Raw genomic sequence first — 13,194 nt, 5'->3', positions numbered from 1 at the left:
ATAATAGGTTATCTTGTTACTGGGCTACGAGAACAAATATTTGTTGCCGAGAGAATAGTTATGACTTTAGACACGGACTCCTCTACTTGTCAATTGAGTTAAGAAAAAGTATCTCGTTTATTCACCATAATTCACCTTTTGATGATAAAATCTAAAAGTTGATTACAAATTAAAAACTCACCCAGATCTACTAACGCGATCTTAAAAATCCTTAATTCCGCGCAATCATCATTACCGGCAGAAATATTTATACATGCGTGAAAGTACATAGGTAAGTATAAAGATTTCACACGCATTCGAAAACAGATGGCCCAGTTGGTACAGATAATTGGGTCAGGCGAGCAACCTGTCGGTTTGCTCACACGCATTGTCTCGCGTCTCGGTGCGCCAGCGCAGTACCGTTAGCGCTCGGTCAAGTTCGGCCCATTGTGACGTGACTGCTACTTGTGACATACGGATTTATTCCGTCCGATTCGGTCGGCCCGTGGTAATCGAACATAATAAACACGAACATTTAAACTACTTTTTGTTCCCGCTTCCTGATACTTTCCTATCAATAAACAAGAAGCTGTTATAGCCACTTTATGATGGATCTATTTCAAATTTTACTTTTTATCTTTCTACAAAAAGAGTACGCAATGAATTTTGTTATTTTCAAGAAATCTGAAATGGAATACCATCTTTAGGAGAAAAAACTCAATTTATATGCTAAACAAAAAGCTTTTTCGGATCTTTTTATCTTTCGTGATGAGATTCGGATGCGATTGTCGCAATTCGGACCGCTAGAAGGTAGTATTTTTTTGTGATAATAAGCAAGCAACGATTGCAAGATATGCACTTATTATTTACGTGAGCTTATCTGATGCTGTAAGTAGGCGGGGAGGCACGTGCGCCTCTGACCTCGCCGCCGAACATCAAAAGCTTATAATGCTAGACTTGTGTGGCACTGGCCTTTGGATCGTGCCTCGCTAAGATTGGATTACAAGCCGACTACGCGGACAACATACGAGATTAAGCCAGTAAAAGTCTCTCTCAATCGTTCATTAAACAGAAGTGTACAAGGCATGAAAGCGCATTCTGTGAAGAATAAACCTTTATGGCCATAGATACAAATGTAGGTAAGCTGTCTCAGTACAAATACGCACCTTAATAACTATAAAACATCATTAATCACGGTCAATAAAAGATATATGTCATCATGCCAATGCAATAAAAGTGCGTACAAGTTTAATTTATGAAATCCTATGAGGGTTAATAGCAGTTCGTATTTATACAACATCAATTTTACTCTAATAGCATAGTGGTGGAAGTTAACGATTTGACGACGGATATTCAAATATATCTGTTTTAATGGTCGGTATATTTATCAAATTAATGACTGCATTAACAATTTTAGCGTGGACTTGCATTTATTTGTCCGCGATTCTGAAATGTGGGTTAGTGGGTTGTAAAAAATTGAATAATGTATGATGGTATGTGCTGTTGATTATCATGATATGTAATTAAGTAAGTAACCGTTTATTTGAGACCGAATATGCTTGTATGTGATGACTCAGTATCTTGAACTACACCATTGATTGTTCTCTACCTCCACTTACGAAGTGGTGAGCACGCGTGCCTATTAGCAACGTGATTTGACAAATGCTCTGTGGGTCAGCCGATGTTGTCTGGTTTATTTTTCTAAACATTACAAATATTTGGATGTACATACATGATTGATGTCCTTCTGATGATCTTGCTTGCACTGGCCTGTTAGTTTAGCCTGTAGAAAGTTCTTTAATTTCTTTAAGAAGACTCTAACACTGTATTTATGCATCTGTTTTATATTATAAAATTGTGGAGAAAAAATGATAATTGAATTTATATAACCATACAGGGAACATGAGATACACAATTACACATTACATCGTAAACTTGGAAGCTAAATTAGAACGTATTAAAGTCCCAGGGATTCTTTGAAACGCAATAATCATGTAAAACGTAAAAACAATCAGACTCTAACCATTATACAATACGCATACAGTAGCATACTAAAGCAACGTAATACCACCTCAATTAAAAGTAGATTACACATATTCTGATGACTACCTTAACATGAACAGAGGTTCGTGAGAATCAGTTTCCAGTGTCGTAATGAACTTTACATTGAATCTATAAAAGCCCCACTGCTAATAAGTGCAGAAATAACAGGAAATATAAACTGTAATTTCTTTGTACAGCACTATCAATGAGAATGATTGTACACTCGTGTATTGGAGTCGGAGATTGCGGCTACTGAACCATTCGGTGTGGGAATACAATACCATTGTATGTTTAATGAAAAATCCTTCCAGACGAATCATGCTTCATTACTTTATAATTAAGGTGCCGGGGCAAAAACTTCAACTTTTCTATCATTCGATTATGCATTCCTGTTAGTTAGCCACGCGGGCTATTGTGTACAATGTTGAAAAAAGAAATAGTAGCAGCTTATTGATATGAGAAAGAGAAAATCCTCTTTTTATGAAATTATTTTTATTTTGATCCTCTTTTGATTTGATTGCCACAATTGGTTGATAGCGTGGATAGCGGAATCGTGCTTGGTGCTGGCTAAAGAAAACACGGTAGCAGCATAATCGAGGTGCCTACATTGCTGTCTAACTATTTGAAGTATTACAACAAACTTTCATGCTTACAATATTTTTTAAAAATCCTCATAAATAGATTGCTGTTAATAGAACCTCTCTATCGGATGATCCCTTTATAGCCCACACTTTTAACAAGGTAGAATAAAAACACTTCAAACTACATATTATACTGCTCTTAATATTCATCAGTTATCCCATATTAAATATCTTTATAAACTAACCACGATCATAAAACGTAACACAATCAGGCAACAAAGTCTATAAAACTATGTAAGATGAATAAAACAACAAATGAGATGAACCTTATAGAAACTGTTTATAAAGTACAAAGTTGCAATGCATGCATTTTTATTACAATTTGTTTCGCCGAAGAGGAGATTAGAAGCGTATTATCCGTTTAATTATAGAAATATCTCCGCGTATAAAAGTAGAAGGCTGTTAAGTGTAATTAAGAGTACTGTTGTTTATCTGTCGCGGTAACAGCGGACAGATTACTGCGTTATTGTTATAAATGTTTCTAGTTAGCGTCGCCCGCGCACTCGCCGAGCTTAGCGAGCGATGATAGAAATGCTGAGAAGTACTTAAACATCGCGGAGCCGAGTTCACCGTTAAATTGGGCAATTTGTGAGCGCACAGCACGGTGGCTGCGCCCGCGCCCGCGCCGCCACGCTCGTGATATAACTGTTACGTTCATTATGTGACATATGGATCACGTGATCGCGTCACCTGTGCGTAATAATTGTTTATAGTGCACTCTTAACGGAACCCATGTTGTCTCAACCATGATCTTCGTTAACCGAGTGCACTCCAGTGTTACGAGGCCGAGCGATTCCATTCTAACTGTTCATCCGAGCTGTCGCAGCGACTTCTTTTACTGCCGGATGCTAATTTAACATGTTAACATAAAATATCTCTGGCCGTAAACGTCTCTACTGTATTAACCTCAAATCAAAGCGATGATAAGAATTCGATTTAAAAAATATCCAACTTTTTGGTAAATAATACATTAGAGACATGCTTCGGGCGTGTCCAATAAAACACTTCAAACAAGTTTAACACAGTTTACGAGCGTAGAATTCTAACACTTTTACGTTTATCAACCGTTAGCACTATATTTGCTGTGCTGACTCATTCTTTAAAAAGAGAGGAAAGCGGCGTATACAAACATAACCTTCAGCACCTCGCACACACAAACACAATAGTGAACTATTACTGTTTATTGTGCCGGGTGACCAAGATCGGAGCAATGTTCCGCTCGAAGAACATCTCGGCTATCAACTCATGGTGTTATAGGTGAAGTAACTGTATCGCAGGCTCCTTCCGTTGTTCCCCCATATATGAACGCCATAAATGTCAACGAGCACATTGTCTTGCTTCTTTATGCTAAACACTAAGGACCTTTGACAGTCGTTACGCGATTCGAATAGATTATGGAATGTATGTCCGCTGCAACTTGGGAAGTGGCGAGACTTTTTTTTTTGAGGAGGGAAAATTATCCAATGACTTCTCTCGCCTTGGGCGAGGCAAGAGGGTGTGTCAGACTCTTACTGACTACAAACCACCCTGTTCCTACTCTTGCTTTTCGAGCCGGAGCCCCGGTAACCCGCTAAGCAGTCCGCAGCAAGTGGCGAGCCTTGGAATTTAAGTTTAATTTGTGTATTTTGAAACGAAGACTTTTCGTTTTGTCTACACTTTTTGGTTCGGTTTAATTAAACTTCATGTAAGCATTAAAAGAAAATAAACGACGAGGAAGCGAAACGTTTTTACAAAATTTGTCACAAATCAACTCTGTATCAGAATTCTTTGAAACATTAGTCACGTTCAATGTACTGTTGGATTTCGTTAGTTATAGTAATCAAAAACTATTCTCAGAAATCTAGAATTTGGTTTAACTTTAGATATACGGTTTTTACGGACAATTTAAGTCATTCATTTCAAAAATTCGGGTGATAAAGTAATCTAATTCTACTAATATATCAAATAGGTTAGGGTTAGGTCCAGCGATCCAGTCCAGTACTGGATTGCTTACTGGAAAAATGTAAACCGGCACTGGAATGAACTGAATCCAGTAAGCATTCCAGTCCAGTAACTGGATTCGCGGTCTACTTTTCGGTCCAGTGCGATCAATCCAGTGCAACTGGAATAATGTAGACGGCCAATCCAGTGCCATTCCAGTGCTGACGAAGTACACATGTTGGTTGTTTTTGCGGACTTTTTTGCGAAGAAAAAGGATTTAACAATGGTGAAGAAGTTATCTGAAGACGAAACTATAAAGTTTGTCTCTATATACAGAGATAATCCGTATTTATGGGACATAACATCAGAAAATTATAAAAACAAAGCTATGCGCCAAACTGCTTTGCAAAATCTGTGCATTGGTATAGAAATTGAAGGATTCACAGTGGAAGATGTGGAAAACAAAATAAAAAGTATACGTTCGACATACTAGTTTACATATATTGACATATTAGTTACTAGTGAGCACGTTTAAAACATTTTCAAAACTGATCTCTTCTTGAAATCATTGTCACTGTAGTGTTCACACTTCAACGGCTTCTAAATAACTGGAATAATGTAGACTACTAAGTATATGGATCGCTGGACTGGAATAATGTAAACCGGGCATAAGAAGGTCGGTATTTGCTGCTAATTAAAAGGAATTTACTATGACAATAAAAGTATACAGTAGGAGTATGTGGGTCGAAAGTGCAGTATTTAGGGTCGCATTAGCATAGTTACTATCTGAACTTAAAGATGCAATAAATATAAAATAATTATGCGTCTGTGGGATCAAAATTTATTGTAATACAGACTAAATATATCAATCTCGTGTTCTAAAGCTAGATTGGATTATACAACATAATATTTAAAGAGCCTTTTAATTTTATAAGGTCAGGTGTAAGGCCTGGTATCAGCAAAGAGTCTTCATTATTAGGTGTGTCATCTTTCGGTTTTCGAAAATTCTGACTAATGAACACGATAGTCTGGAATTATTATGAAAATTCTTGCATGGCTGTTGTGCTTATGTCAATTAATATGAACGTGCAATTTCGATATTAAGTACACTTACCTAACAAGATCCTTGTGAACGTAAAAATATAAATATTTTTCCAAACTTAGGTAGATGCAGTCCTTTTTGAACACATCAATAACTGAATAAACAAAATATGTGTCTGAAAATACACGCACACTTCTATTAGCTATTAAGGAAAATTCAATTTGGAAAATCCAAAGTGATGCGACTATGAAACGATGTAGCTGAATTGAGTTCAAATTCTAACTGTAGTCGTTTGTTATTTTATAGTTTATTCAGTTTTTTCACGTTAAGTAAACGTGTAATTATTTGCAGGTATAAAAATACTATAAAAATGTATTATATGGTCGTTTGTATTAAGTTATTATTGCTACACGCAATGAATATACACGAACTATAGTAAAACTCATTTCATACTTAATTGTTACGTGTTTGCCTTTGTATTGGATTATTATTAGAAGAAGATTTATTGCTACTAAAACAGTTGTATTTAATACTGGCCAATTAAGTAACGTTAGTATAATAAAATACAGTAAAATTATCATTGCATACACTATAAACAACGCTACATTTGCACTACTCAACGCTCAAAAGGTAAGCACAGGTATACATAAATGGAACACCCACTTCACTGCATATAGCTGCAGAAACATTGTCTACAGTTATACGTATATCTGATGTTAACTATTACATTAGCAAACCCTTCTTCGACTTACTTTAGCCAGGTTTCTTGCTTGGTAGTTGATCTAGCGACTAGTCGACCAACGAAACACCGAAATCGCCACCATTCCATTGACTGCGATGACAACATAACCGCACATTAAGTTTACATCTGAAATCATTCAAAAGATTTGCTTGGGAACGTTAATGTATGTGTGTGTAACATCAGTAATGCGTGTAAATGTCGCACGGTGCTCAGTTGCGCCGGAGTGCACGGAATGCGTGCATTTTGTTTCCTTCACGCTCGCTGTACTAAGGGGACAAGTTGTCATTACCACAACACCGCAATACCGTTGAATTGTTTGTGGTTCGTTAAAGTCTTAAAACCAGAACCGCGAAGTCACCTCTTCCGGTGAATTTTGAGAATCACTCCACATAATAGTCGGCTAGTACTTGGCAACGGTATCTAAGTGCAATTACTTGTACATATTGAACAGAGAACGCCATTTAAACGCGTATGCCGCGTGTTCACAGCAAATACGTGTTAATGGTAACAACTAACGTTCTCTAGATTTGAATACAGTTAAATTAACCTTGTTTTGCTTTTAAATGTCCTTTTTAGTATATATTTGCTTAAATGAAAATAGTTAATCAACATTGATCTGATAAACGTTATTAATGGGTTACATTTCAGTACATGTTTCATGTGTTTTGATTGAGAAACCTTAATTAAACGTAGCGGTACCTATAGAGTAATTTATACGACGAATTTTATGACATTTAGTTTCGAAGGTTTCCGTTCCTTGATTGCTTTGATCGCAAATAAAAAGTATACTGCTGAGTGCTTTATAGATCGTAATTTAAATTTGAACCGATCAGAGACATTGTATTGAATTATATATAAGAAATTATTTCAGGCAGTCTAGAGAGTGTCCGTACAACAATAGTTGTGCTTTCTCGTTTACAAATGATCATTCATTGTATTTGATAAAAAGTATAGTGAAAGCGATATCGCAATGCAAAAAAGTAAATGAAAATTCGTGTCACTGACTTTCCTATTAGCTTTCATGGGTCCATGCAGTGCTGATCTTGACCTGCATTCGGCGCATCGACACTCACAATGAGGTACTAAACAATCGCACCGCGATCGACGCGGGCGCACACAATACACGCCGTACAAACACACATACATACAAAAGATACGAATCAACGGATGCCGAAAACCACATTACTTTCCTACTTTCATTTTTAATCAATATTGTTGAATTACATCCTGTCGGCAATAAATTTCACTATAATAGACTTATTTGGAACTGGTATGTAGGTGAAATATTAAAGTGTGATAGTCTCAGTGAGCAGTGAGCACGTAGTTTAAATGATATATCCGTAACGAATTACGCGGTACATTAAGTAGCTAAATTAGTAATTTATTGGTTGCTTGTGAAGCGTACGAATGTACTTCCTCTATAAATAATAACATAAGCATCTACTTCTGCCAATCATCATCGATTTGTTATTACAGTTCTAGTTTTTGATCAACTTTCGATTTTATACACATTGTATTTGTAGGTAGCTGTAATTTACTGTTTTCTTTTTTGCTGGTATTTTCTTAATTTGGTTGGTTCTATTCTGAGTCATAGATTCGAGTGGGTATATTTTACAAGGAGTGCTATTGTTTGTTAACCGCAAACCATATTAATCTTTATTAGTGTAGCCTGTATGGCATGACTTTCTATGATGATCTTATTGGTAATTATTGAGATTTTAAAGATTACCTGATAGATGAAGTATATAAAAATACTTTGACCAGTGATTTTCTGAATAAAAGTAAAGCTCAGAAATGCTTAGATAGACAAGGGTAGCATAAGTATATAGGTTGGGTATATAGGTTGCCCATGGCAATCAACCAACTTCATAAAACTTTTATTATTCAATGAATAAATACACGCATGAATGCAAAGACGTTTATTCAGGTGAACATTGAACACATTTCATTAAAAAAACAAACATTGCAAAAGTGCTACGAGATTTCGTAGCATATGTTTATTCAAGTCGCGTAGCACGTGCAGAAAGCAGCTTCTAACCGTCCTGCTGTAGGATATACGAGTAAATCCGACATGCGAAGACATTAAGGGTATTTTATGCCATAATGCATTTAAAGACGCTAACGAGGGATCCTAGACAGAAGCGGATTTCAATGCAAATAATATAGGATAATACTGATGCAAGATAGGATGTTAGGAGCCTAGGAATTTTCTGTTAGGAGGGAATTTAAGACCGGTCGCTTTGGCGGTGTTACCTACCACAGGTACTGCATGTTTTGGTTTTGTTTTTTACGGGCGACGATAGGAACTTTTACGAGTTTGTTTTTCTAAGATGATTTTTATTTTTGGTAGGACTAATCATAAAGTTAGGGGTTTTATAGAGTTGATCTTAGACTGTTAACTTGTTTAAACTACTCTCTATATGTATTTATAAGGTTTTGAGTAAATATGCTAATGTTTTTTTTGTTTTTAGGCGGTTCCATCGCCATGAAGGGTGAGGGGCTGCGCTTGGCGCGGCTGGCGCTACTGTTACTGCAGGCTACAGTCGTCCTCAGTGAGTATCTATTTACAATCATACGGAAAGGCTAAATCTTATATTCTTAGATATTACAATAGTAAATATAGATAATATTTTCTAGAGAAACACTTATAGTTTTATACCTACTAAAAAGATATACTTATGTCAATTGGTATGTTCCATTACGAGTAATATCCTAGACTTATACAATACTTATACAGAAAATATTGCTAACGTCATTGAAAATAACAACATGTACTGTTCTAGAGTTTAAAATAACTATTGAAGAGATAAAAAATAACTATGTGCTGCACGATTCTCGATAGAGCCCCTGTATGTTCTTTTACGGACTGCAACTGTTAATAATGTGTCTTTTACCAGGTCGAACGGCGTTTGAAAAGCTGACTGATGTAGACTTCGCGGGTACTGCGTACTACACAGTACGGAACCTATCACTGTATGAGTGCCAGGGCTGGTGTCGCGAGGAACCTGACTGCCAAGCCGCCTCCTTCAGGTAACTACAATTAAGTACATAGTACCCACCATTAATAACCGCGCCATATCTAAACTTACCAATAAAGGCAAAACGATTACCCGTACACGAACGTAGACAGCTCATTACAAGCAAAGCGGCGCCGACTTTAACCGCCCATTAAATATTAATTGTATATCAATTACTACCGACAAGATAGTGTCAGTAGAATCAATCCGTCCTGTGCTCTGACCTACTGAAGAGAATTCGCATTTAACGACATCAACCGACATGACTCGTCAATCTTATTGATCACGAACAAATAAAAATCAATGTGTTTGTCTTATCTAAGATCTAGATGCTCCTGACCCAAATGTTCGAGATACAAATCTGATTGACGTGAAGATTCACTAATTCAGGTGATCGGTGGCTCAAAGGGGAGAAATCGTACCGAAGTGTACCGTGTCGACCTCCGCGATCGCTTCAACGCACGACGCATGTCAATGACTGTACTGAAATATTCGTAGCAGAAAGTTAGCCGAGGTCCGAGAGACGCATACTTACTTCTCCACGGTGTTTATTTTGTTTGGCACATAACGTAGTATCAAGTTTCCTCGCGTAGGCCGAGCTCGGGGCTTAGAGTATCAGTAATCTCTATTTGTATATTTTTTGTTTAGTTTGCCTACTTAAGCACGAGGCAGGGGGCGACATACTTCCAGGAGTGGCTACGTGTGTAATCAGAATCCTAAATCTGCGCGGTTACAGTTAAACAATAACTCCTGGACTCGTGAGGTCGCCGTCAGAGTCACGTAATTTACATGATGTAGTGAGTTCGCGAGTGCCGCGGATGTGTGTCAGTCTGCCACACGTCCTGCTCCCCGGCCCGGGCCGGCGACGCGCCGCCGACTTGTAACAATGTGTCTCAGCCATAGCCACAAACCGTGTAAAAGCGGAAACCGACCTCGCCGCGTTCCAAATTGGATAACAGTAAAAGTGATCGCATACGTCTTCAATGGATATTATTTCCATCGCAACATTTTCCAGCACGCCCGATAGTTTTCATGACTATTGGCGGTTTGAAAGGCATTATTTTAATTTATTGTTATTGTCCGCAACATTCTGATTCACACTATGTTGCAATGGTAATGCTTAGGATTTGGAACAGACGCCATATATTTCTATGCATTCCATCCGCTCCCACAATGTATATGCAATGAAGTGCTTATGGGACAATTTCTAGTCTGGTATGCGCATACATAGTGCCGATGCAATGGCATACAGTAGAACAAAGTGTTAGAAAAATTGATTTAGTATCTATTTTTCTCGTCACTTTGTTGTTGTGGCATCATCATGTCGCCCCTATTCATTATCATAGTCGTTAAAGAGCACTGCAAAAACATGTAATTGCATTAAACTGAATTGAACCGTGTAACAGTATTAAAACGCTAGTTAGATTCCTCGAAATCAATTTGAACGGGATCGATCGAAAATCAATTCGGTATTCAATTAAACGAGTCGGAACTTTCCCGCGCTTCTAATCTACCATTGTGAGTTAACATGTACGTATCTCGAATCGATCCGTCCGAAGAAATAGCGATCCAGCAATCTGACAAAAGAATGGGACGAATGCGATTTTAACAATCGGTAACTGTTTACCGCGGTGCCACTGACTCGTCTTTAGAATATTTTACGGTATTCGGGAGCGAACCGCTCGACCAGATAGCATTCTGTCTGTTCAAGACTCCAAAGTAAACTTGACATTAAATCGTGGATTAAATATCTCAAATGTACAGATCACGACCTCCGCTGGCACTATCTGATGTTGTCAAATTTTGATAAAATCTTTACGAGCACGCTGCCTCGTTGCGAATATTACTTGTTCCTAAAAGTTAGCATGCTAAAGACCTTTCTAACTGCATGCTTCTTTGAAAATTGATGTAACATAACTGTGTTAATTATGCGTCAACATTACGAGTAATTTATAAAAAGTAAAAGCAGATTCATGAGTTTTCTCCAAATGATTTCATATTTGGTATTTAGGTTCCCAAAAACAACATAAAGCAAATTGATTTACAACATTAATTTAATCGAATCCATTAATTATTTGGCAGCTATGGAGATAACATGTAAGATGTACTACAACTTGTTCTCAAGTTTAACATAGTAGCGTCAATTGATGGACGATGAAACATAACGGCAATGAAAGATTACAGAGTTCAAACAGATTTGTCGAGAGTAGCGTGTTTACAAACAGCGCATTACTCATCGCAGATAACGCGTCATTAATTTACCTATCAAACGATTCCAAGGTTACGCTACTGCAGCGGTTAATGAAGTCCGCGGTGTTTTGGGATGCCATCGTTCTATCGGTCGCGCTTGCGTCGGCGCGTGATTGATGCGCAGGGTGCGCGGGCGCCGGCTAACGGACTGCGCCGATCTGATGATCGGTCTGATCCGACCAATTTGTGTAATAAGCGTAAATACTAGTTGATACTAGCGCGCCCATAATAACCTCAATGCTGTAATGATGTTAGGACGTTTGTAATCTCTATAAATACGATGTAATATGCGCAATTTGTAAAGTCTGCGGTTTGGATTATATGCCAATGTAATTGATAGTACAGTTTGTACCACCTCGGCTAGATGAGCCGCATTTATTGCTGTATCGGTTTTAAGATGCGGGATAATCGTGCGGTATGAGAATCAAAGAGCTTTACTTTGTATTTTTACAATGTCTTTGATCCTATTTGGTCTCTGCGGTTTTATGACTAGAGTAGTAGGTAACCCGTTTTAACTTCATACGAGTGCATTTTTCCAACTTCGATGTTTCTGAACGCAGGAAATGTCATTTCTTGAGCTATAATCATTTACATATGTGGTATTTTAGTTTAATATATACAGATAGAACAATTTCCGTTTGAATTATTATTCTCACAGCTATATAAGTTGTCACGTCGCATAATCTATCTGTCGCCTGCGGCTCGCAGAATGCATTGAGTATCGATAATACGAGTGCAGCTCTAAAATTAAATAATCAAAGTGACGTGACGGACATTAGTCTTTGGTTCTAAAAATAGTGTGCGCTTCTCTCTGCCATTAGCTGAGCTCACTTGATTGACGTCCTTGTAAGCCCTTGGCACAAATGCATAACTCGTCATTACGTTGGCACTGAACTATCCGACCAGCACAACGAGACTTAGAACCTGTTTGCTTCGTAATTGCTAAGGAATATACGAAAATATGCTGATTGCTCGATGTGTATTTAGTAACATAGCGTTTTATTTGGAAAGGCAGAAGACCAATTATCATTTTAAGCTGTATTCATAGTTATAAACGGGATGATTGAGAGTTTCGCAATGTTTATTGCCGGAAAATGCTTCGTAAAAGCGCCGGAGCATTTGATATGAAAATCGTGACCCTATCAATCGTAAAAGTTCACTGTTTTATAGAATCGATTATGTAAAACACAGAACAGTTATAAAAGTAATGTATACAAATTTTATAGTATTATAAAACAAAATGTTTTATTCGAGACATTTTCCCACCAAAATTTAGGCTAATTGGTGCAGCGTGAACCTGAAAAATGTTCAAGAGATAACATCGTTTACTAATTACGTATGTACTGTAATCGTTAAATCAGTACCTACTTTCTCATGAAACGGTTTATGCATATCTTGTGTTGATATCACGTGTAATTTGCACGCAGCTTTAGAAGGTAAATCGTAAGCGATACTTGCATACTAATGCACACGTAATGAACATTGATCGAGTATCGGCCTATTGTGTTGGTGCAATCATAAATATGACATGGAGTACAGCTACGAGCTAAGAACCTATCT

The 13,194-nt window shown here is 37.5% G+C and overlaps 1 protein-coding gene across 6 annotated transcripts in view; it reads left to right on the top strand.

The window, feature by feature from the left end:
• The window catches only part of LOC118262460 (uncharacterized), a 63,904-nt gene that overhangs the window by 21,311 nt on the left and 29,399 nt on the right, over positions 1 to 13,194 (top strand). For all 6 annotated transcript variants that reach the window (XM_050697332.1, XM_050697329.1, XM_050697330.1 and 3 more), the window contains exons 3-4: positions 8,839 to 8,919; positions 9,265 to 9,397. In XM_050697332.1, the coding sequence (XP_050553289.1) occupies positions 8,839 to 8,919; positions 9,265 to 9,397 (214 nt within the window). The remainder of the gene's footprint in view (positions 1 to 8,838; positions 8,920 to 9,264; positions 9,398 to 13,194) is intronic.

This window comes from Spodoptera frugiperda, chromosome 12 (assembly GCF_023101765.2).
Source record: "Spodoptera frugiperda isolate SF20-4 chromosome 12, AGI-APGP_CSIRO_Sfru_2.0, whole genome shotgun sequence".
Taxonomy (NCBI): domain Eukaryota; kingdom Metazoa; phylum Arthropoda; class Insecta; order Lepidoptera; family Noctuidae; genus Spodoptera; species Spodoptera frugiperda.
The sequence above is the reverse complement of the archived record's forward strand: the minus strand, read 5'-3'. Positions and strand labels throughout refer to the sequence as shown.